Consider the following 21,510-nt stretch of genomic DNA (forward strand, 5'->3'; position numbering starts at 1 on the left):
TTAAAATATATTTTAACCAGGCGTTGTGGCACACGCCTTTAATCTTAGCACTTGGGAGACAGAGGTAGGAGGATCACTATGAGTTTGAGGCCACCCTGAGACTATATAGTGAATTCCAGGTCAGCCTGAGCTAGAGTGAGACCCTACCTCAGAAAACTAAACACACACACAAAATTTTTATTTATTTATTAGAGAGAAAGAGTAAGAGAATGAGAATGAGTGCACTAGGGCCTCCAGCCACTTCAAATGAACTCCAGATGCATGAGCCACCTTGTGCATCTGGCTTACACGGGTTCTGGGGAATTGAACCTGGGTCGTTTGGCTTTGCAGGCAAGCACCTTAACCACTAAGCCATCTCTCCAGCTGTCCAATTCTCATTAAATGAACTACAGATTGAACAATGAAAAAGGCATAAGCCTTCATGGCTGTTGGATACTGAAACTCTTGGATGGATTTTAAGATATATGTTGAGAGGCTGGAGAGATGGCTTAGTGGTTAAGTGCTTGCCTGTGAAGCCTAAGGACCCCAGTTCGAGGCTCAATTCCCCAGGACCCATGTTAGCCAGATGCACAAGGGGGCGCACGCGTCTGGAGTTCATTTCCAGTGGCTGGAGGCCCTGGTGCGTCCATTCTCTCTCTCTCTCTCTCTCTCTCTCTCTCTCTCTCTCTCTGCTGCTCTCAAATAAATTAAAGAAAAAAAGATATATGTTGATTGATCCCTTTTTTGTGCTTTGTTTTAATATAGTATAAAAATCCTTAAAAACAAAACACAGCATGATATAGACGCACCCAACCAATGCTAGCTGGGTACTCTGTTCTCAAAGCTGGGCACCCCTGTAAACAAGACAGTTTCTGCCTATACACTGCCTGTCACAGCTGCCGTATGATCACTTCCAGCATGAGAAATAGTACCACCATCATTGCTATATAAATGTCACCATCATCACTACCACCCCGTCGTCACCTTCATCAGTGTCAATACCACCACCACCATCATCCCATCATCTTGATCCCCACAACCTTCATCACCACCACGACCATCACCATGCTCACCATTACCATCATCATCCTCCTCACCACCACCTGGCACAACATCTACAATATTCTCAAAGCAAGATCAATTTTGTGATTTTTGTCTCTCCGGGGCCCTTCTGGTTTCCCAGAAACATTATCACACTTTGTGTTTATTTTGTTTTATTTTATTTTATTTATTTGAGAGACAGAGAACAAGAAAGAGGGAGAGAGAATATGGGTGTGCCAGGGTCTCCAGCCGCTGAAAATGAGCTTGACACATGTAGCGCCTTGTGCATCTAGCTTATGTGGTTACATGACTCCTGGGGAATCGAACCTGGATTCTTAGGATTCACAGGCCAGTGCCTTAACCACTAAGCCATCTTTCCAGCCCCACACATTGTTTTTACTTAGGTACTTTGGTTTCTTTTGTTTGTCTGAGAACATCTTAAGCACCCTAAGCTTTGGAGTGGATCACACATCTCCCCTCAGAGGTCTTTCCTCCTCCTCTGGGGTGGTGGTGGTGGGCAGAGGTGTGCTGGGAGGCCATGCCACCTCTGCCAGTCTCTTTACAGTCTCACCCAGCTGCCCCAGACCCTGGACAGCCTCTACCAACTGGACCAGGCCCAGCCCCAGGGCCTGGCGCTCCTGCAGGTCCTGTTCCAGGACCTGGGTCAGCCTCCGCAACTGGTTACCCATGTCTTTCACGGCAGCCACCAGGTCCACCAACGCAGGTGGCTCACAAGCCATGACCTTTACAGGTGGTGTTGGGGATATACATGGACCAAGGGGTCCGGGGATGTGACTGGGGATTGATCCTACTGTGATTTGGTCAGGGGCAGGTGGACCCAAGGGATGGGCTGTGGTAGAAAGGTGAAGGTCAGGGGCTACAGTAGGGTCAAAGGTTGAGGGTGGTGTCTGGGTAGATGGAAGGGTTGATTTAGGGCTCTGGCTTCTGGGTGGTTCTTCCGTGGACAGTGAGTCTGTGCTTAGGGCTGGTGTGGGCCTGGAAGGCCTGGACTCTGAGGCTGGAGATGACTCTACATTCTGCTTCTGGGATGTGAGGTCATGAGGGGTCAGCTGGGGGTGTAGGCTCGGCTTAGCCCTTACTGTAGAAGTGAGAGGGAGTTCTGTCACCAGGGAGGTTGGAAGGGATTGTGTGGTGACCAGAGGGGTTGAGGTGGGGAAAGTGGTGGTGGCAAGTTGAGGCGTTCTGGCAGAGGGGGAGGCTGCTGTGAGCTGAGGGGCTGTGGAGAGGTGAGGGGATGAGACGGTGGGATGAGGGGCTTTGGTGAGGTGAGGGGATGAGACGGTGGGATGAGGGGCTGTGGAGAGGTGAGGGGATGTGACCATGGAATGAGGGGTTGTGCTGAGGTGAGGGGATGTGACCATGGAATGAGGGGTTGTGCTGAGGTGAGGGGATGTGACCATGGAATGAGGGGTTGTAGTGAGGTGAGGGGATGAGACCATGGAATGAGGGGTTGTGGTGAGGTGAGGGGATGAGACGGTGGGATGAGAAGTGGTGAGGTGAGGGGTTGTGACCATGGAATGAGGGGTTGTGGTGAGGTGAGGGGATGTGACCATGGATTGAGGAGTTGTAGTGAGGTGTGTAGTGGCCTTGGGGCTTGTGTACAGGTCTGGGAATCCAGAAGATTCTGGGACTGTAGTGGTGTGTGGCATTGTGTTCAAGTCTGAGGCTGTGTCGGATCCTGGGGTTCGCTCCGAGGTAGGCGAAAGGCTGGTCCCATGCGACAGTGCAGTGGGGTCAGAAGTCGGCTCTTTGGACAAGGTCGACGGCGGGCCGGATGAGCTCTCAGGGGCCCGAGTTGGAAACGCACTGGACTCAGAGGTGGACAGAGCAAGGTCAGCGCTTGTCAAGGAGGCCAGGCCTGGGGTGGGTGGAGAAGTGTCCGGAGGGTCAGTGGTCACCTCCTCCTCCTGCTCAGAAGCCCAGTCAGAGTCGAGATGTGGCCAGGAGTCAGCGGTCAGCTGGGAGCCAGAGGGCCCCGGTGAGCTGGAAGGGGTTAGGGACGAGGTGGTGGGCGCTGTCCTGGCCGCGGTGGGCCGCAGCGGCCGGGGCTCAGGCCTTGGCTTCCTCGGGGAACCTGGAAGAGGAGGAAGGAGAATCAGACCCGCAGGAGGTCAGTCTGCCCCACCCACCGTGCCCGCCACGCCCCTCAAGGAGACAACCAACGGGGAGGCGCAGAGCGTGGTGACGTCATGGGTCACCGGCAGACTTCACCAGGCCCTAGCGCCCCTCCTCCTCGCTTCCTCCGAAGCGCCAGGCGCCACCTGGCGTCCTCTGCTCGGCGGGCAGGTGGTCTCCGGCTACGGGGGAATGAGTGGGCGTGGAAGGGTACACGGCAGAGAGAGAGAGAATCGTGGGGGGCAAGGAAACGGGAAACGCTTTGGGATGCAAACAACAGAAGATGTAGGAGGTAGGAGGCAGGGAGATGTGGTTGGGGTAATAATACGTTTTGAGGTGCTGGGGATGGAACCCAGACCATCGTGCATGCTAAGCAAAAGTTCTGGGCTATTGGAGATGGCTCAGTAGATTAAGTGCTCACAGCTCAAGCTAGAGTACCAGAGTTCGATTCCCGGACCCCACATAAAAAGCAAAAAGCTGTGGGGTGCTTCTGTAATCCCAGTAGCTGACCCTGACAGCAAGATGGGAGGTGGCTCCAGGACCATGCACATGCATGTGCACACACACACACACACACGAACATACACAAATATATGCGTTGTACCTCATAGCTACATTCCCAGACCAAGAAAAATACCGTGTTTGTATGTGTTCATATGTGCGTGGCACGTAGGCATGCCACAGGATGTGTGTGACAAACAACCCCTCGCCTGCCACCCTGTTTGAAGCAGGGTCTCTTGTTGCTTGCCACTGCACTCACTGGGCTCTGTCTCCTGTCTCTGCCTCCCATCTCACTGTAGAAGGGCTGGGAACGCCCATGCTAACACTCCAGAATACAGCTTATCGTGGGGTCTGCGGAGCTGAACCCAGGCCATCAGGCTTGCACAACACGCACTTTTACCTACTGAGCCATCTCCCTAGCCACAAGAAAATATTTCTAAAAATTATTTACTTATTTGAGGGCTGGAGAGATGGCTTAGCATTAAGCGCTTGCCTGTGAAGCCTAAGGACCCCAGTTCAAGGCTCAATTCCCCAGGACCCACATTAGCCAGATGCACAAGGGGGCACATGCATCTGGAGTTCGTTTGCAGTGACCAGAAGCCCTGGTGCGCTCTCTCTCTCTCTCTCTCTGTGTCTCTCTCTCTTTCTCTCTGTCTGTTGCTCTCCAATAAATAAATAAAAATAAGCAAAAAAATTTTTAAATATTTAATTTGAGAAATAGTGAGAGAGAAAGAGGGAGGGAGACAGAATGGGTGTGCCAGGGCTTTCAGCCACTGCAAATGAACTCCAGACACATTTGTCACTTTGTGTACCTGGCTTTATGTAGATTAACGGGGAATTGAACTTGGATCCTTAGGCTTTATAGGCAAGTATTTTAACCACTGAGCCATCTCTCCAGCCCAATAAAAATGTTTTTTATGTTGGGACTGGGGAAATGGCTCAGCAATTAGAAAGGTGTTTGCTTGTAAAGCCTACTAGCCCAGGGTTTAATTCCCCATCACACACATACACACACACACACACACACACACACATTAATAAAATCTGAAATCTTTAAAAAATATATATATATATATATTCAATTGCTTTGCTTTGCTTGAGAAAGCTCTGTTATGCAGCCAAGGCTGGCCTCCAGCTAGAGATGTCTATGCCAAATTTTTTAATTTTGGTCTTTGCTTCACCATGGATATTTTGTACTGACTTACTGATTGACAGACTCTCAGGGTAGCCCAGGCTGGTCTCAAACTTACTGTGTAACCCAGGACAGCCTTGAAAGCCCCATCGTCACGCCTGCACTTCCTAAATGCTGAGGTTATAGACGTGCACTGCCACACTGCCGCTAACTTCGAGTTTTAAATAATGGCACTGTGTTATTTATCTTGATTACTGTTTTATTTATTTTTTAATATTTTATTTATTTATTTAAGAGAGAGGCAGAGAGAGAGAGAGAGAGAATGGGCACACCAGGCCCTCTAGCCACTGTAAACAAACTCCAGACACATGAATCAGCTTGTGCATGAGCTTACATGGGTACTGGGGAATTGAACCTGGGTCCTTAGGCTTCTCAAGCAAGCACCTTAACTGCTAAGCCATCTCTCCAGCCCTACTATGTTCTTTGGTATCCCCCTTCGATTTTGTGTCCGCTTACTGGAATGGCTTTTTCTGAAGTCTGATTTTTCCCCTTTTGTAAAAGAGATGAAGAAGTTATATATACAAGTAGGTAATGCCCCATGTCATGAACACATGATTAGCGAATTTCACAGACAAGAGTTGAACCTCACTTGTTTAAACCCACATTATAGTTATAAAAATATCACTTTGGGACTGGGGAGATGTCTCAGAGGTTAAAGGTGCTTGCTTACAAGCCTGCTGGTCTGAGTGCAATTCCCCAGCACCTATGAAAAGCCTGACAGAAAAGCAGCGCTTGCAATTGTGATCCCAACATGCCTAGGGCAATGGAAGGCAGAGCTAGGAGAATCCAGAAGCTCACAGCCAGGCTTGGGACATGGCTCAGTGGTTAAAGGTGCTTGTTTGTAAAGCCTGTCAGCCTGGTTTCAATTCCCCAGTATCCACATAAAGCCAGCTGCACAAAGTGGCACATGTGTCTGGAGTTTGTTTGCAGTGGCAGGAGCCCTTGGCATGCCATACTCACTGTCTTTCTGTCTCTATCTCTTTCTCAAATAAATAAATAACTTTAAAAAAAAACAAGATCATTTTTATTTTTATTTATTTGAGAGAGAGCAAAAGAGGCAGAGAGAGGGAGAGAGAGAATGAGTGTGCTAGGGCATCCAGCCAGTGCAAACAAACTCCAGACACATGTGCTACGTTGTATATCTGGCTTACATGGGTCCTGGGGTATCAAATCTGGGTCCTTTGGCTTTATAGGCAAGCACTTTAACCACTAAGCCATCTCTCCAGCCCAGTAAATAGTTTTTAAGGTGCTTGCTTGCAAAGCTTGCCAGCCAGTTAAATTCCATGGTACCCATGTAAAGCCAGAAGCTCTAAGGCCAGCCAGATTGGCACATAAAAAATGGCAAAAATAATCAAAAAGTGGAAGGAAGTGACAAATACTCTGAAGTTGTCTCCACACCTATGCTGTTGTGGCACGCACATGCCCCCTCCACAGGTTTCATACGCATCCACACATGTAATTTGAAAACATCACTTTTCTCAGTGAGTGTTGTATGATCTGAGTTTTCCACCATAATATCCACTGACCATCTGTGGCTCCTGAGCACTTGAAATGTGGCCAGTGGAAATGAGGAGCCCACAGGCCTCAGCTCTGAAAACGTTGACTTATTTGAAGCCTTTCCTTTGCTTGCTTGCTTGTTTTGAGACAGGGTCTTGTTGTACCAGCCAGGCTGGGCTTGAACTCCCTTTGTAGCCAAGGGTGAACTTGAACTACTTATTTTCCTGTCTTCACTTCTGAAGTGCTGGGATTACAGGTGGGCACCACCACACCTGGTTTATGTGGTGCCCGGGATCAAGCCCAAGGCTTCGTGCATGTTAGGCAAGAACTCTACCAACTGAGCCACATCACAAACACGGCCTTCTTTTGACTTGAATCTTTTAAGAATATATTTTTGGGGTTGTAGAGATGGCTTAGTGGTTAAGCGCTTGCCTGGGAAGCCTAAGGACCCCGGTTCGAGGCTCGGTTCCCCAGGTCCCACATTAGCCAGATGCACAAGGGGGCGCACGCGTCTGGAGTTCATTTGCAGTGGCTGGAAGCCCTGGCGCACCCATTCTCCCTCTCTCTGCCTCCTTGTCTCTGTCACTCTCAAATAAATAAATAAAAAAAAAAAACAAAAAAAATTAAAAAAAAAAAGAATATATTTTTGAGCCAGACATGGTGGTACACGCCTTTAATCCCAGCACTCGAGTGACAGAGGTAGGAGCATCATTGTGAGTTCGAGGCCACCCTGAGACTACATAGTGAATTCCAGGTCAGCCTGAGCTAGAGTGAGACCCTATCTTGAAAAACCAAAAAAATATATTTTTTTGAATATTTTATTTATTTATTTATTTGAGAGAGACAGAGGGGGAGAGGTAGAGAGAGAGAGAGAGAATGGGCACACCAGGAGCTCTAGCCACTGTAAACATGCATGTGCCACCTTCTGCATCTGGCTTTATGTGGGTACTGGGAATGGAACCTGGGTCATCAGACTTTGCAGGCAAGCGCCTTAACCGTTAAGGCATCTCTGCAGCCCTTGAATCCTTTTATCCCCAATCTCCAGCCTCATTATCTTCTCCCATGGGCATTCACTAATGCCTTTGATACATGGCCTTAAGATTGCATGGATCCTTATAAAATATCCCATGCTATGTAAGTGTGCATATATTTTTGTGTTTGTCCTTCCTTCCTTTTTTCATTAACTTGAGTGAGAGAAAGTATGGGTGCATCAGGGCTTCCTGCCACTGCAAACAAATTCCAGAGTCATGAGCCACTTTGTGCATCCTGCTTTACCTGGGCCCTGGTGAATTCAACCCAGCTGTTGGGCTTTATAAACAAGCACCTTTAACCATGGTGCCATCTCTCTCTAGCCCTGTGCTTTTCATTTTTATTTATTTATTTGACAGCAACAGAGAGAGAGAAAGAGGCAGAGAGAGAGAGAATGGGCGCGCCAGGGCTTCCAGCCTCTGCAAACGAACTCCAGACGCGTGCGCCCCCTTGTGCATCTGGCTAACGTGGGACCTGGGGAACCGAGCCTCGAACCAGGGTCCTTAGGCTTCACAGGCAAGCGCTTAACCACTAAGCCATGTGCTTTTCATTTTGCAGAGAACACCCAGGTGAAAATCTCCATGTCTTCATCTCCTCTCCTCTCTCTTCTTCCTCCTCTTCCTTCTCTTCTTCTCCCCCGCCCCCCCCCCCCCGGCTCCCTCTCTCTCTCTCTCTCTCTCTCTGTGTTTCGAAACAGCGTCAGTACATAGCCCAAGCTCGCCTATACCTAGAATTTGCGCCATGTTACTACGATACAATACCCGGCTTGCTTATTCTATTGTTTTGTTGGTCTCGCTCTAGCCCAGGCTTAGCTGGAATTCACTACATAGTCTCAGACTGGCCTTCAACTCACAGTGATCCTCCTACCTCTGCCTTCCAAGTGCTGGGGATTAAAGGCATGTGCCATCATGAAGAAATGCTGGGCCAGGCGTGCTGGCACACACTTTTAATCCCAGCACTCAGGAGGTAGAGGTAGGAGGACTGCTGTGAGTTCAAGGCCACCCTGAGACTCCATAGTGAATTCTAGGTCAGCCTGGGCTAGAGTGAGACCCTACCTCGAAAAACAAAAAAACAACAATAAAAAAAAAGAAATGCTGGACATGGTGGTGCATGCCTTTAATCCCAGCACTCAGGAGACATAGGTAGGAGGATTGCTATGAGTTCAAGGCCAGCCCGAGACTACCTAGTGAATTCCAGCTTAGCCTGGATTAGAACAAGAACCTACCTCAATGGCTGGAGAGATGGCTTAGCAGTTAAAGCACTTGTCTGCAAAGCCAAGGGACCCAGGTTCGGCTTCCCAGGACCCATGTATGTCAGATGCTCGAGAGAGCACACTTATCTAGAGTTCGTTTGCAGTGGCTGGAGGCTCTAGAGCGCCCATTCTCTCTCTACCTGCCTATTCTGAATCTCTCTCTCTCTCAAATAAATAAATAAAATTTAAAAAATTTTATTTTGGAGGGGGCCAGGTGTGGTGTCCACGCCCTTAATCCCAGCACTTAGGAGGCAGAGGTAGGAGGCTCTATTCCCCAGGACCCAGGTTAGCCAGATGCACAAGGGGGCGCATGCGTCTGGTGTTTGTTTGCAGTGGCTGGAAACTCTGGTGCACCCATTCTCTCTCTCTGCCTCTTTCTCTTTCTGTCTGTCTCTCTCCAATAAATAAATAAAAATAAACAACAACAAAAAAAAGAATCTACCTTAGCCGGGCATGGTGGTGCACGCCTTTAATCCCCGTACATGGGAGGAAGAGGTAGGAGGATCTCCCAAGAGTTTGAGGCCACCCTGAGACTACATAGTGAATTCCAGGTCAACCTGAGCTAGTGTGAGACCCTACCTCACTGTGTGTGTGTGGGGGGGGAACCTATCTCAAAAAACAGAAACAAGAGCTGAGCCCATAGTTCAGTGCTCTCTGCTTCCTGACTGTGGACACAACGTGACCAACTGTGTCATGCTCCTGCTGCCGTACTTTGTTTACCAGATATGGTGTCCCTCCAACTGTGAGCCACAATAACCCTTCCTTGTTGGTCACAGCGACTTGCGTAGCACAGTCTAGATTTGGGTTGCTCAGTGGGCTCTGTTGACATCCTGGCCCCTGATTCCTGTGCTGCTTGAGTTTGTTTGTCTGCTTGTTTATTTATTTATATTTATTTGAGAAAGAGAGAAAAAATGGGCACACCAGGGTCTCTAGCCACTGCAAATGAACTCCAGACATGTGCGCCCAGATGCCACCATGTGTATCTGGCTTATGTGGGTACTGGGAAAGCAAACCCAGGTCCCTAGGCTTCGCAGGCAAGTGTCTTAACCTCTCTCCAGCCCATGCCTGGGTATTGTGGGATGTTTCACCTGGTCCCTGACCTACCTGTTAGGTACCAATGGAATGCTGGGGATATGGCTCTGTGGTAGAGTGCTCATTTGGCATGTATGAGGCCCTGGGTTTGATGCCAGGACCAGGAAGAAAAGAATTAGGTGTCAATGAGTGAACTACTCCAATCCAGTCATGACAACCCAAGATGCCTTTGGGCATCAGCACGTGTCCCTTGGGGGAGAAATCAGCCAGTCAGTGTCTGTCTAGATAATAGACCTGTTGCAGGGTATAGCTCTGTTTGGTCTCCCTGTAGGTTAGAATTGGATTAACCCTGGAAACTTAAAACCTATCTTTTGCCAGGCATGGTGGCACATGCCTTTAATCCCAGTGCTGGGGAGGCAGAGGTAGGAGGATCACTGTGAGTCTGAGGCCACCCTGAGCCTACATAGTGAATTCCAGGTCAGCCTCGGCTAGAGCAAGACCCTACCTCAAAAAACAAACAAACAAACCGGGTGTGGTGGCGCATGCCTTTAATCCCAGCACTCGGGAGGCAGAGGTAGGAGGATCGCCGTGAGTTCGAGGCCACCCTGAAACTACATAGTGAATTCCAGTTCAGCCTGAGCTAGAGTGAGACCCTACCTCGAAAAACCATTAAAAAAGAACCCCTATCTTTCTACCCCATAACACATACTCCCAGACTCCTGCCTCACACACTCTCACCTGTGTTCCCATGGGTCCTTGGAACAAGAGAGGGGTGGCCCAGGCTCCTGATGGTGGCAGTGGTAACGGTAGGTCCAGGTTTGGCTGTGGTAAGGGTCTGTTGGGTCAGATCTGGTCCCAAAGATGTGTCCCATGTCCTGGAAGACTTATAGCCATCTTGGTCATCTGCAGAGATGTGAAAGGAGTTGAGTTTCTACTCCTCATTGTCCCCAGGGGCTCAGCCTAGCCTGACGTTACCACATCTTCCGAGGACCCATTACTGAGCCTCCTCTAGGATCTATGGTGCCACTCAGGATGCTCTTGACTCTCCAAAGCAAAAATTATGACAAAGCTACCTCACAGAGCTGCAGAGATTGCTCAGTGGTTGAGGCCGAGCATAGTGACCTGGGTTCAATTCTGCAGGACCCATATAAAGCCAAAAGCACAAGGTGGCACATGCATCTGAAATTTGTTTGCAGTGCTCGAGGCCTTGGTGCCTACATTATCTCTGTCTATGCTTGCAAGCAAATAAAAATAAATAAATAAAACTACCTCATAAAATAAAGGCATTTATATTTCAATTCCCTGAGGACCTTTGAAACAATGAACTTTCTGGAACTTTTTTTAGGCAGCTTCTTACTTTGTAGCCATGCTTATCCTGAACTCATTATGTAACCTAAGCTGGCCTTGAATTCATGGCAGTCTTCCTGCCTCATAATCCCAATTGCTGGAATTACAAGTGTTAACCATGTCCAGGTATGGTGAAGCACACCTTTAATCCCAGCACTTGGAAGGCAGAGGTAGGAGGATTGCCATGAGTTCGTGGCACTATGGGATTACACAGCGAATTACAGGTTAGCCTGGGCTAGAGTGAGATCCTGCCTCAAAAAACAACCAATAGCAACAACAACAAAAACAAAAAACACCACAAGTGTTAACCACCATGTTAAGCTGTCTAGAACATACTATTTTTTCCCATTTTAGGGAACAGGAGGGGCTGAATTCTTGGAGAGTTCATATATAATATAAAACCTTTTATCCAGGCATGATGGAGCATGTATACAATCCCAGAATTCAGGAGGCAGAAGCAAGAGGATTTTCGGCCAGCCTGATCTACCAAGCAAGTTTTAAGCCAGCCATGGCTATATAGTTATACCATGTTTCAAAACATAAACAAAGCAGGGTGTGGTAGCACATACCTTTAATCCCAGCACTTGGGAGGCAATGGTAGGAGAATTGCTGTAAATTCGAGGCCACCCTGAGACTATATAGTGAATTAAAGAAAAAGAAAAACCAAAAAACAAGCAAATGGTAGCAAGATGGCTTGAGAGTGGTTAAAAGTGTTTGCTTGCAAAAATCCTGACTGCCTGGATTCAGTTCCCCAGTACCTGTGTATGGTAGTTTGTCCCCCAATACACTCAAATGTTTTACTATTTTATTTATTTGAGGGGGGAGGGAGGAAGGGAGAGAATGGGTGCACCAGGTCCTCTAGCCACTATAAATGAACTCCGGATACTGGTACCACCTTGTGCATCTGGCTTACATGGGTTCTGGGGAATAAAACCTGGGTCCTTAGGCTTTGCAGGCAAGTGCCTTAACCACTAAGCCAACTCTCCAGCCCCAAATGTTTTATTAAAGCTGTAACTTGGATTTCCAGCCGCCTGGCTGGAAGAGATGTCACAGGCAGATCCAAGGTTCCAGCCCTAAGGTGCATTTGGGACGGAGCTGGAATTCCAGCCTAAGGACACAGAGAGCAGTCTGAGCTCTGCCCAGGGTTCCCAGAGTGTGCTTGTTGTGGTGCTGGCTTCTTCTGACACCATGGAACTCCTGGATCAGTAAGCTTCAATAAATCCCTCCATAACTGTGCCTGCTCTGGAAGTTCATCCCAGCAACGTGAAGCTGACTAAGACACCATGTAAAGCCAGATGCCCTAACTGGTCTGGAGTTTGTTTGCAGTGGCAGGAGGCCCTGTCATGCCCACACTCACTCTCTTTTGGTCTTTCTCTTTCTCTCAAATAAATAAATAAGAATATTAAAAATATATCCTTTACTGTATACATGAATAAACACCATTTGATTGAACAAGAACAGAAAGCTAATTCAGCCTTGTAGGTTTGTTGATTGGAAAGCTTATTTAACAAAAGCATCGAGTAAAATTCCCACCTGAGCATGTGTGTCAAAAATAAATACACACCTTTCAATAATAACTCTTAATATCAATATCAAACTACAAATCAGTAGTAAAAAAAAAAAAAAAAGCTATAGAGCAAACACAAAATCATGGAAACTAAACAATACACTACTTTTCACATGGGGCATAAGACTCATGAAACTCAGCTCTAACTCCAGAGCCAATATTACAATCTATTTCAGTCTTTCACTGTTTTTTTTGTTTGTTTGTTTGTTTTGTTTTGTTTTGTTTGTCGTTTTTCGGGGTAGGACCTCACTCGAGCTCAGGCTGACCTGGAATTCACTATGTACTCTCAGGTGGCCTTGAACTCATGGCAATCCTCTTACCTCTGCCTCCCAAGTGCTGGGATTAAAGGGGTGTGCCACCACTCCTGGCTTCACTGGTTTTTTTTTTTTTGGTTTTTTTAAATATTTTTATGAGAGAGAATGGGCGTGCCAGGGCCTCTAGCCACTGCAAAGGAATTCCAGATGCATGCGCCACCTTGTGCATCTGGATTTCGTGGGTACTGGGGAACTGAACAGTGGTATAGCAGCTCAAGTCACCCAGTTGATGGAATCATGCGTGTCTACCACTCAGCAAGCAAGCTCTCCTTGAGTCTTCGCAACATCCCTGGTATCTAAAGCTGGAAGAGGCAAAAACATTGTTTTCTTTGCTACTGAAGATAACAGCTCGCTCCTGTCATTTCTCTAGTCTTGGGATTGCATGCGTGGCCGTCTTCAGATTTCGTTTGCACCGTTTGTAATTATGCATTTACCCTACAAGGAGCGACCCTCCATTTGGCGCTCGCTGCCTCTGACGCGGCCGGTGCCCTGCATTGGGCCATTGCTGCCACAAGAGGGCGCTACAGGATAGTGCTGCCGCGCCCGGTCATCAAGTAAACAACGAAGGCTCTGGAACCTTTGGCTACACTGAACAAGGGACCGCACCTCTACCCGCCTATTTCCTATTCAAGCAACTTCGTGAACGGCGAACCTTGACTCCCCCTCCCCCTCCCCCACCGAAGTCACCGGGTCCCTGAGCCTGCTCCTTGGCCCCTCTCTACTTATGACAAGGCTAGACCAAGTTGGCCAATCAGAATGCGCAGCGCACCTGTGACGTCATCAGGCGCGAGGCAGAAGACCCGCTACTCTAGTGGTGGCTCACACGTGCGTGCTGAGCACAAGGGAAAAAAAAAAAAAAAAAGGCGGGAAAACGAGAAGTAGCGGAAGCAGCATCCAGAGGCAGGTGGAAGGAAAGCTACGCGGCGTGGGAGGAAGGAGAGAAGAATATGACAGCCGGGAGTGCTGTTGCACTCCTTTAATCCCAGCACTCGGGAGGCAGAGGTAAGAGTATTGTTGAGCGTTGGAGGCCAGCCTGAGACTACATAGTGAATTCCAGGTCAGCTTGGGCTAGACCGAGACCCTACCTCGAAAAAAAGGGGGGATCTGGAGGGATGACTTAGCGGTTCATGCGTTTGCCTGCAAAGCCAAAGGACCCAGGTTCAATTCCCCAGGACCCACGTTAGCCAGATGCACAAAGGAGCACACGCGTCTGGTGTTCGTTTGCAGTGGCTGGAGGCCCTGGCACGCCGTTTCTCTCTCTTTCTACCTCTTTCCTGTCAAATAAATAAATAAATAAATAAATAAAATATTTTTTTAAGAGAAACTGCTGACTGGGGGGGGGAGTGAAAAAATAGAGACAGCATTCGCCAGGCGGCGGCGGCGGCGAGCGCGAGCCCAGGACGGCCTCCCCGCAGCCGGCCGCCGAGCCCTCCCCACCTCTCCCAGCCGCGGGATCCGTACGGCCCGGAGCGACCGCACCTTCTCCGTCGTCATATCGGTGAACATGGACGAGCTGCGGCATCAGGTCATGATCAACCAGTTCGTGTTTGGCCGACCAGGCGAAGCAGCTGCTGCAGGCAGCCCACTGGCAGTTCGAGACCGCCCTGAGCACGTTTTTCCAAGAGAACAACAGCCACCATCACCCCCAGATGATGTGCACTCCTAGCAACACGCCTGCCACGCCACCCAACTTCCCTGACGCGCTGGCCATGTTCTCCAAGCTTCGTGCCTCGGAGGGTCTGCAGAGCGGCAACAGCCCCATGACCACCGTGGCCTGCTCGCCCCCTGCAAACTTCAGTCCCTTCTGGGCCTCATCCCCGCCCAACCACCAGGCGCCCTGGATCCCGCCCTCTTCCCCCCCCAACTCCTTCCACCGCCTCCACTGCCCACAGCCCACGTGGCCCCCAGTATCATGACAGGGGGGTGCCCAGCAGAAAGCCATGGCAGCTATGGATGGCCAGAGATGAGACTGATGTCGCCAAGCACTGGGCTAGAGCCAGCAGCAGTCCAGGGTTGTGGGGACACAGAAGTGGGCTGGGGTGGGAGGGGACTCGTGAGGGTGGGGGTGGGGCTCCTGAAGATCGCACTGGAAGATTTTATAAAAGAATTTTTGTGGGTGGGGGGACAGTGAACGTCCTGGGCCACTTGGGTTCTTCAGGAGTTTTTTGGGCAAGTTTTTTCCCCTCTTTTTAACATATAACTATAATATATATGAATTTATAAATACAGTTAATGTATGTGAGAGTTGGGGCTGGCACACCTGGGTTGCTGGGTCAGAGGGTTCACGGAAATCCCTCCCTTGATAGCACCCTTACCTGTGTCTGGGGAATCAGGCAGGGGGTGCCGCTCCTCTGCACCTCTGCCTGGTTTTGTGACCAGGTGGCAGAGCTGCTCTTTCTTTCCGAAGTCATGCCTGCCATCAGGAAGCCCAGAGGTGGTGGCAGCTACTTAGCGACGGTGCAGGGCGGGAGGTCCCCAGAGGGCCCTGTTCTCATCGAACTCTTTCTCCCCTCCCAGCCTCATTGCCTCTGACATAAACTCTCTGTCACCCCGATTGCTGGTCGCAGAACCCCTGCCTTCTAGAACTAAAGAGCTGGCTTGGGGTCAAAGGTCAGTAGCCTCTGATGAGTGGGGGACTTGATTGTCTTAATACTCTGTCTCACAGATATCACCCAAACTCCCTATATGTGTCCAGGGCCAGAGGACAATGACACGAGAGAGCCTGCCTTTGGGTTAAGTTTCCAAGTCAGAATCACATCTCGCCAGTTAATTTTAAAACTTGAAGAAAAAAAAAGAGACTTTTCTAACTTAAAAAAAAATAGAGATGATAAGTGGATGAAAATGGTATTAAAAGAAGAGCCCAGAAAGACAGGAGGAAGGAGTTGGCCTGAAAACTGCAGTGAGAATGCTGCACACCTGTAACCCTGGCCCCGAGTAGGAAGATCAGGAGTATAAGGTCATCCTGGACTACACAGTGAATACGAAACCAGCCCGGGCTACATGAAACCCTGTCTCCCTGAAAAAAGAGGAAAAAAGAGACAAACAAGGAAGGAAGGAAGGCGGGAGGGAGGGAGGAAGAAAGGGGAAAGAAGCCAGGGCATGGTGGCGCACGCCTTTAATCCCAGCACTTGGGAGGCAGAGGTAGGAGGATCGCCTTGAGTTCAAGGCCACCATGAGACTACATTGTGAATTCCAGGTCAGCCTGTGCTAGAGTGAGGCCCTACCTTGAAAAACTAAGAAAAGAAAAAAAAAATGGGGGGAAAGAAATCAGTGAGAAACAGGGTGACAGTGCGGAATTATTAAAAGAGAGAAACGGGAGGCTAGAGAGATGGCTCAGCAGTTAAGGCATTTGCCTGCGAAGCCTAAGGACCCATGTTTGACTCTCCAGGTCCCACATGCGCCAGATGCACAAGCTGGCACAGTGTGCGTAGTTCAATTACAGTCCTGGCACACCAACTTTCTCTCTGTCTCTCACTCTCTCGCATTAAAAAAAAAAAGACTAGTCTGTTAGGTTTGCCTCAAAAAATACACATATTTAAGGGCTGGAGAGATGGCTTGGCCGTTAAAACACTTGTTTGTGAAGCCTAAGAACTCATGTTTGAATCTCTGCCAGACACACAATGATGCAAGCACGCGATGTCACACAGGCGCACAAGCGGGTGCACGCGTCTGCAGAGGCTGAAGGCCTTAGCATGCACCCCCTCTCCCTCTTCCCCTCTGTCAAATAATTTTTTTAAAATATTAAAAAGAAAGATAGGGCTGGAGAGATGGCTTACTGGTTAAGGTGCTTGCCTTCGAAGCCCAAGAACTCATGTTTGAACCTCTAGGTCCCACAGAAGCAAGACGCTCAGTGATGCAAGCACGCAATGTCACACACGTGCACAAGGGGGTACACACATCTGGAGTTCATTTGCAGCAGGTGAAGGCCCTGACACACCCACTCTCTCTGCGCCTGCCCCTCTCCCTCTCCTTCTCTCTCTCTCTCTCTCTCTCTCAAATGAATTTTTTAAATTTTTTTTAAATTTTTTTAAAAAGAGAAAGAGCTGGAGAGATTGCTTAGTGGTTAAGACACTTGCCTGCAAAGCCTAAAGACCGAGGTTCAATTTCCCAGTACCCATGTAAGCCAGATGCACATGGTGGCACAAGCATCTGTAGTTCATTTGCAGTGGCTAGAGGCCCTGGCACACCCATTCTCTCTCCCTCTGTCTCAAATAGGGTTCAATTTCCCAGCACCCATGTACAGCCAGATGCAAAAGTGGTGCATGCATGTTGTGGTGGTTTGATTCAGGTGTCACCCATATACTTAGGTGTTCTGAATGCTAGGTTCCCAGATGATGGAGATTGGGGAATTAATGCCTCCTGGAGGCAGTATATTGTTGGGGCAAGCTTATAGGTGTGATAGCCAGTTTCCCCTTGCCAGTGTTTGGCATATTCTCCTGTTCCTGTGTCCACCTGATGTTGGTGAGGAGGTGATGTCCACCCTCTGCTCATGCCATCATTTTCCCCTGCCATCATGGAGTTTCCCCTCGAGTCTATAAGCCAAAATAAACCTTTTTTCCCCCACAAGCTGCTCTTGGTTGGGTGATTTCTGCCAGCAATATGAACCTGACTGCAACACATGTGGAGTTTGTTTGCAATGGCAGAAGGCCCTGCCCCACTCATTCATTCATTCTCTCTCTCATTTTCTCGCTGCTTGCAAATAATTAAATAATTTGAAAGCCAGTTGTGGTGACACACACCTTTTAGATAAGAAGGGTGAGAAATTGAAAAATAAAATAAGAGAGGGCTGGAGAGATGGCTTAGCGGTTAAGCACTTGCCTGGGAAGCCTAAGGACCCTGGTTCGAGGCTCAATTCCCCAGGACCCACGTTAGCCAGATGCACAAGGGGGTGCACGTGTCTGGAGTTCGTTTGCAGTGGCTGGAGGTCCTGACGCACCCATTCTCGCTCTGACTCTATCTGCTTCTTTCTCTCTCTCTCTCTCTCTCTCTCTCTCTGTCACTCTCAAATAAATAAATAAAAACAAAACAAAAATTAAAAAAAAAAAAACAAGAGAAACAAACGGAGGAGGATAGAAAATGGAGTATGAACTAGAGATATTGATGAACTTGGTAATGAAAGAAAAAGAATAAAGCAACTGTGAGGAAAAAAAAGAGGGCTGCATGCAGACAGGTCCTAGGCACAGGCTGGGGGGAGAAAGCTGAGGAGCAGCAGGAGAATGCGTACTGGTGGCAGCATGCAGACCAGGATGGATCAAGGTTCTAGCCAGCAGCAGAGACGGACATGAGGGGAGGAGGAGAGAGAGGCCATGGAGCAGGACACACAGTTGAGGCAGAGGGGCTGGGCAGGGTCAGGAAGGGCAGGAGGTAGACCCTGTGCCCCTGGTATCCCTGCCTGTGCTGGAGCCACCGCCTGGCCAGGACCTGGCGTGAACGCCTAGAACAGGTGAGATTTTGCTTGCTTTGTGGGAGATGATGTGGGCACAACTTTATGCTGACAGGGTGACCCTGGGCTCCGGGTCCTAGGGCATTCCCATAGAGGCTCTGGATGAAGGGGCCCAGGCTGGTATAGTAGGGCCACTTTTTGGTGGCCCTAGTTATCTCAAGATTCGACGAACTCCTCTGATCTCTTAAAGCCACGTGGTATCACCTTATCCTGACTCTGGAGGAAAAAGCCCAAGGAAGGAATACCTTCAGGGTCTCTGGAGGCAGGGAAAGCTTGCTGAAGGTCTTAAAGGCCTAGGCCAGCTCCCTTAGAGGGATCTTTCTGGTAGTGCACACCTGAATCCCAGCACTTGAGAAGTGAAGACAGTAAGGTATTCAAGCCAGCTGTCAGGTTTGATGCCTATCTGAACAATGAGAGACCCTGTCTCGCATAAAGCCAGGCGTGGTGGTGCACACCTGTAATCCTAGCACGTGAGAGGTGGAGATGAGAGCATCCAGAGTTCAAGGTCATAGTTGGCTACATACTGAGTTTCAGGCCAGCCTGGGCTAAATGAGACTCTGTCTCCAAAAAGGCGGGGAGGGGCTAGAGAGATGACTCAGTAGTTAAAGGCTTTTGTTTGCAAAGGTTTCAGACCCAGGTTCAGTTCTCCACATAAACCTCTTTCTCTCTCATAAATAAATAAAACGCATACATATATCTATATATAATTTATTTGAGAGAGAGAGAGAGAGAGAGAGAGAATGGGCGTGCCAGGGCCTCTAGCCATTGCAAACAAACTCCAGATGCGTGGCATGCACCTGGCTTACATGGGTACTGGGGAGTTGAACCTGGGTCCTTTGGTTTTGGAGGAAAGCACCTTAACCTGTAAGCCACCTCTCTAACCCAACATTTCTATTATTTGATGCAAGAGGGAGAGAGAGAGAGAATTGGCACACCAGGGCTTCCAGCCACTGCAGTGGAACTCCAGATGCGTGTGCCCCCGTGTGCACACGTGTGACCTTGCACGCTTGTGTCACTGTGCGTCTGGCTTACGTGGGACGCTGAGAGTTGGACCTGAGTCCTTAGGCTTTGCAGGCAAGTGCCTTATCAGCTAAGCTATCTCTCCAGCCCTGTATGTATTTTTAAAAGGGTTCTTTCCAGAACCCCACAGTCATTTTTTCCACTCTGCTAAGCCCCCTCACCTGTGTCTGGAAGGCGCTGTGTCACTGGGGAGGGGACCTCCGGGTGCCTGGTGGTGCCCCAGGAGACAGTGTGCCCAGGTCCTGCTGTTCCAGTGGTTCCTTGGAGCAGGTCATCTCCTGCAGTGGGGTCCCAGGTCCAGGGGGGGTAATCATCATCACCTATATAGCCTGGGGAGAAATTGGGCAGCAGTTGGCCCTGCCTCCCTTGCAGAGGTCCTTGCTGCCGCTGGCCTCTTCTTCCCTGAAGTACCTCTCCTGTGTCCAAAACCTGACCAACCTCTGCCTTCTTAGATGGCACTGCTGCCCTGCCCCACCCTAACTCCATTCCCTCAGCCCCCTCCTCTACTGTTTCCTGGTACCAGTGCAGGTGAGTCCCACGTCTTCCTCGTGGTCACAGTTGTGCTTCCCCCACGTTCCCGAGGGACAGTCCATCAGTGAAGTCTCGCTTCCCTTACAGCCCATGTCATCCAACCAGATGGGCCCAGTCCCAGGGCCATAGTGGGTTTTGCCCACTCGTGGTCTGACCTTTCCACAACCCAGTTCCCAGCAGGCCACAGTGGCATCCCGCAGGTCCCAGCTGTCATCACAGACTGTCCCCCAGCGTCCAGCATGCCACACTTCTAGCCGGCCGGCACACCTGTTGGGCCCATCAGCCAGACGAACTCGGAAGGGGCCTGGGGGTGGACCTCAGGTCAGAGTGGGGGAGTGCCTCCCTGATGTCCCTGTCCCCTTCTCCTACCACTCACCTGATGGCCCGGGAGTGTCAGCACTGGGAGAGAGGGACGGATCTATGGGTGACTCTGGAGAACCTTCTGGGCTCTCAGCAGATGGCTCCAGGGAGGCTTGAGGGATTTTCCTGGTGGTGACTTCAGAGGTCACTTCTTGGTGGCTTCGAGTGGATGGCACTGCCACAGTCTTTGAGGTCCACTCCTGGGGGACCTGAAGAGTCAGCCTGGCAGTGGTTTGTGAGGCCCATCTTTGGGGAGCCTTGGTGGTCGATCTTTTGGATGACTCAGAGGTACGTGAAGTTGCTTCTGGGGGTCTTTGGGTGCCTGGTACCCTGGGGCGTTTAGTCACGGGCATCGCAGGGGGCTGCATGGTTGGTCTCCTTGCAGTTTTGGTCATCCACTTCTTAGTGCTCTTGGGCACTTTTCCTGGGGCCTTTGTGGTTTTCTCCAGCACGCTGGCTGTCACACTGGCAGAGGGCTTGGTGACCAGCTCTCCTGGGAGCCAAGCATCCTGATCTCTGCCCAGCCCAGGGAGCCAGCTCCAGCTGAAAGGGTCTGAGACAGTATCCAGGCCAGGGGTTCCTGGGAAGCAGATGGAGAGGAGACCCCATGAGGGTGAAATAATCTGTCCAGCCTCCTCCTTCTATCTAGTCAGTCCCTACTCATTTGCTTAGTCACAAATATGTATTGTGTACTTCCTCTAAGCTCAGTGCACAGTGTTAGACCCTGGAAATACTGTGGTGAGTCAAACCATACTCTTTCCTGCCTTCTTGGCACTTGTAATGTAGATATGACTGAGCCCTGTCTCCCTCTACCAGTCCTCTCTGTACCTCATCAGCCTCTGCTTCGAATCAGGGACTCACTTCCTATGCTATCTCCCTTTCAACTTATTTATTAATTTTTAAAATTATTTATTTATTTATTTAAGAGAGAACCCCACTCTCCTGAACCCCACTCCTTGTACCTTTCCCATTGGCTTCAAGTAACCTGTGTCCTTTCACTGTGATAAAACATATCTCTGATTATAACAGCCCCTCTCATTTTTGAGTCTGTCTAATATGGGATTGAACCCAAGGGTGGATCTTGGGGACCTTCCAAGCTTTACCTCATCACATGAGTTTGCCAGTTTGTACATCTCTTTCCCTCCATGAGCCATGGGCTTCTCAAAGACCAGGACCATGTATGTTCCAATTGGAGTACCCAGCACCTAGCTCAGGGCCTCACTGGAGACCAGGCCTGTGTAAATGGCGGGGGTTGTGGGGGGGAATGAG

General features: G+C 49.5%; 1 protein-coding gene and 1 pseudogene across 3 annotated transcripts in view; one reads left to right on the forward strand and one right to left on the reverse strand.

The window, feature by feature from the left end:
• Window positions 1–1,344: 1,344 nt before the first annotated feature.
• Ssc5d (scavenger receptor cysteine rich family member with 5 domains) overlaps window positions 1,345–21,510 on the reverse strand; it is a 30,982-nt gene continuing 10,816 nt past the window's right edge. Inside the window, exons 10-15 of one of the 3 annotated variants that reach the window (XM_045134059.1) lie at window positions 20,258–20,821; window positions 19,871–20,185; window positions 19,512–19,679; window positions 10,398–10,562; window positions 2,619–3,115; window positions 1,345–2,579 (exon numbers count right to left, since the gene is read on the reverse strand). In XM_045134059.1, coding sequence (XP_044989994.1) covers window positions 1,485–2,579; window positions 2,619–3,115; window positions 10,398–10,562; window positions 19,512–19,679; window positions 19,871–20,185; window positions 20,258–20,821 — 2,804 coding nt within the window. In that variant the 3' untranslated portion in view covers window positions 1,345–1,484. Of the gene's footprint in view, window positions 3,116–10,397; window positions 10,563–19,511; window positions 19,680–19,870; window positions 20,186–20,257; window positions 20,822–21,510 lie in introns of all 3 variants that reach the window. The other 2 variants (XM_045134058.1, XM_045134060.1) reach the window with 2 other exon arrangements.
• LOC123454774 lies at window positions 11,125–14,854 on the forward strand (annotated as a pseudogene).

The sequence above is a fragment of the Jaculus jaculus genome, chromosome 14, assembly GCF_020740685.1.
Source record: "Jaculus jaculus isolate mJacJac1 chromosome 14, mJacJac1.mat.Y.cur, whole genome shotgun sequence".
Taxonomy (NCBI): Eukaryota; Metazoa; Chordata; class Mammalia; order Rodentia; family Dipodidae; genus Jaculus; species Jaculus jaculus.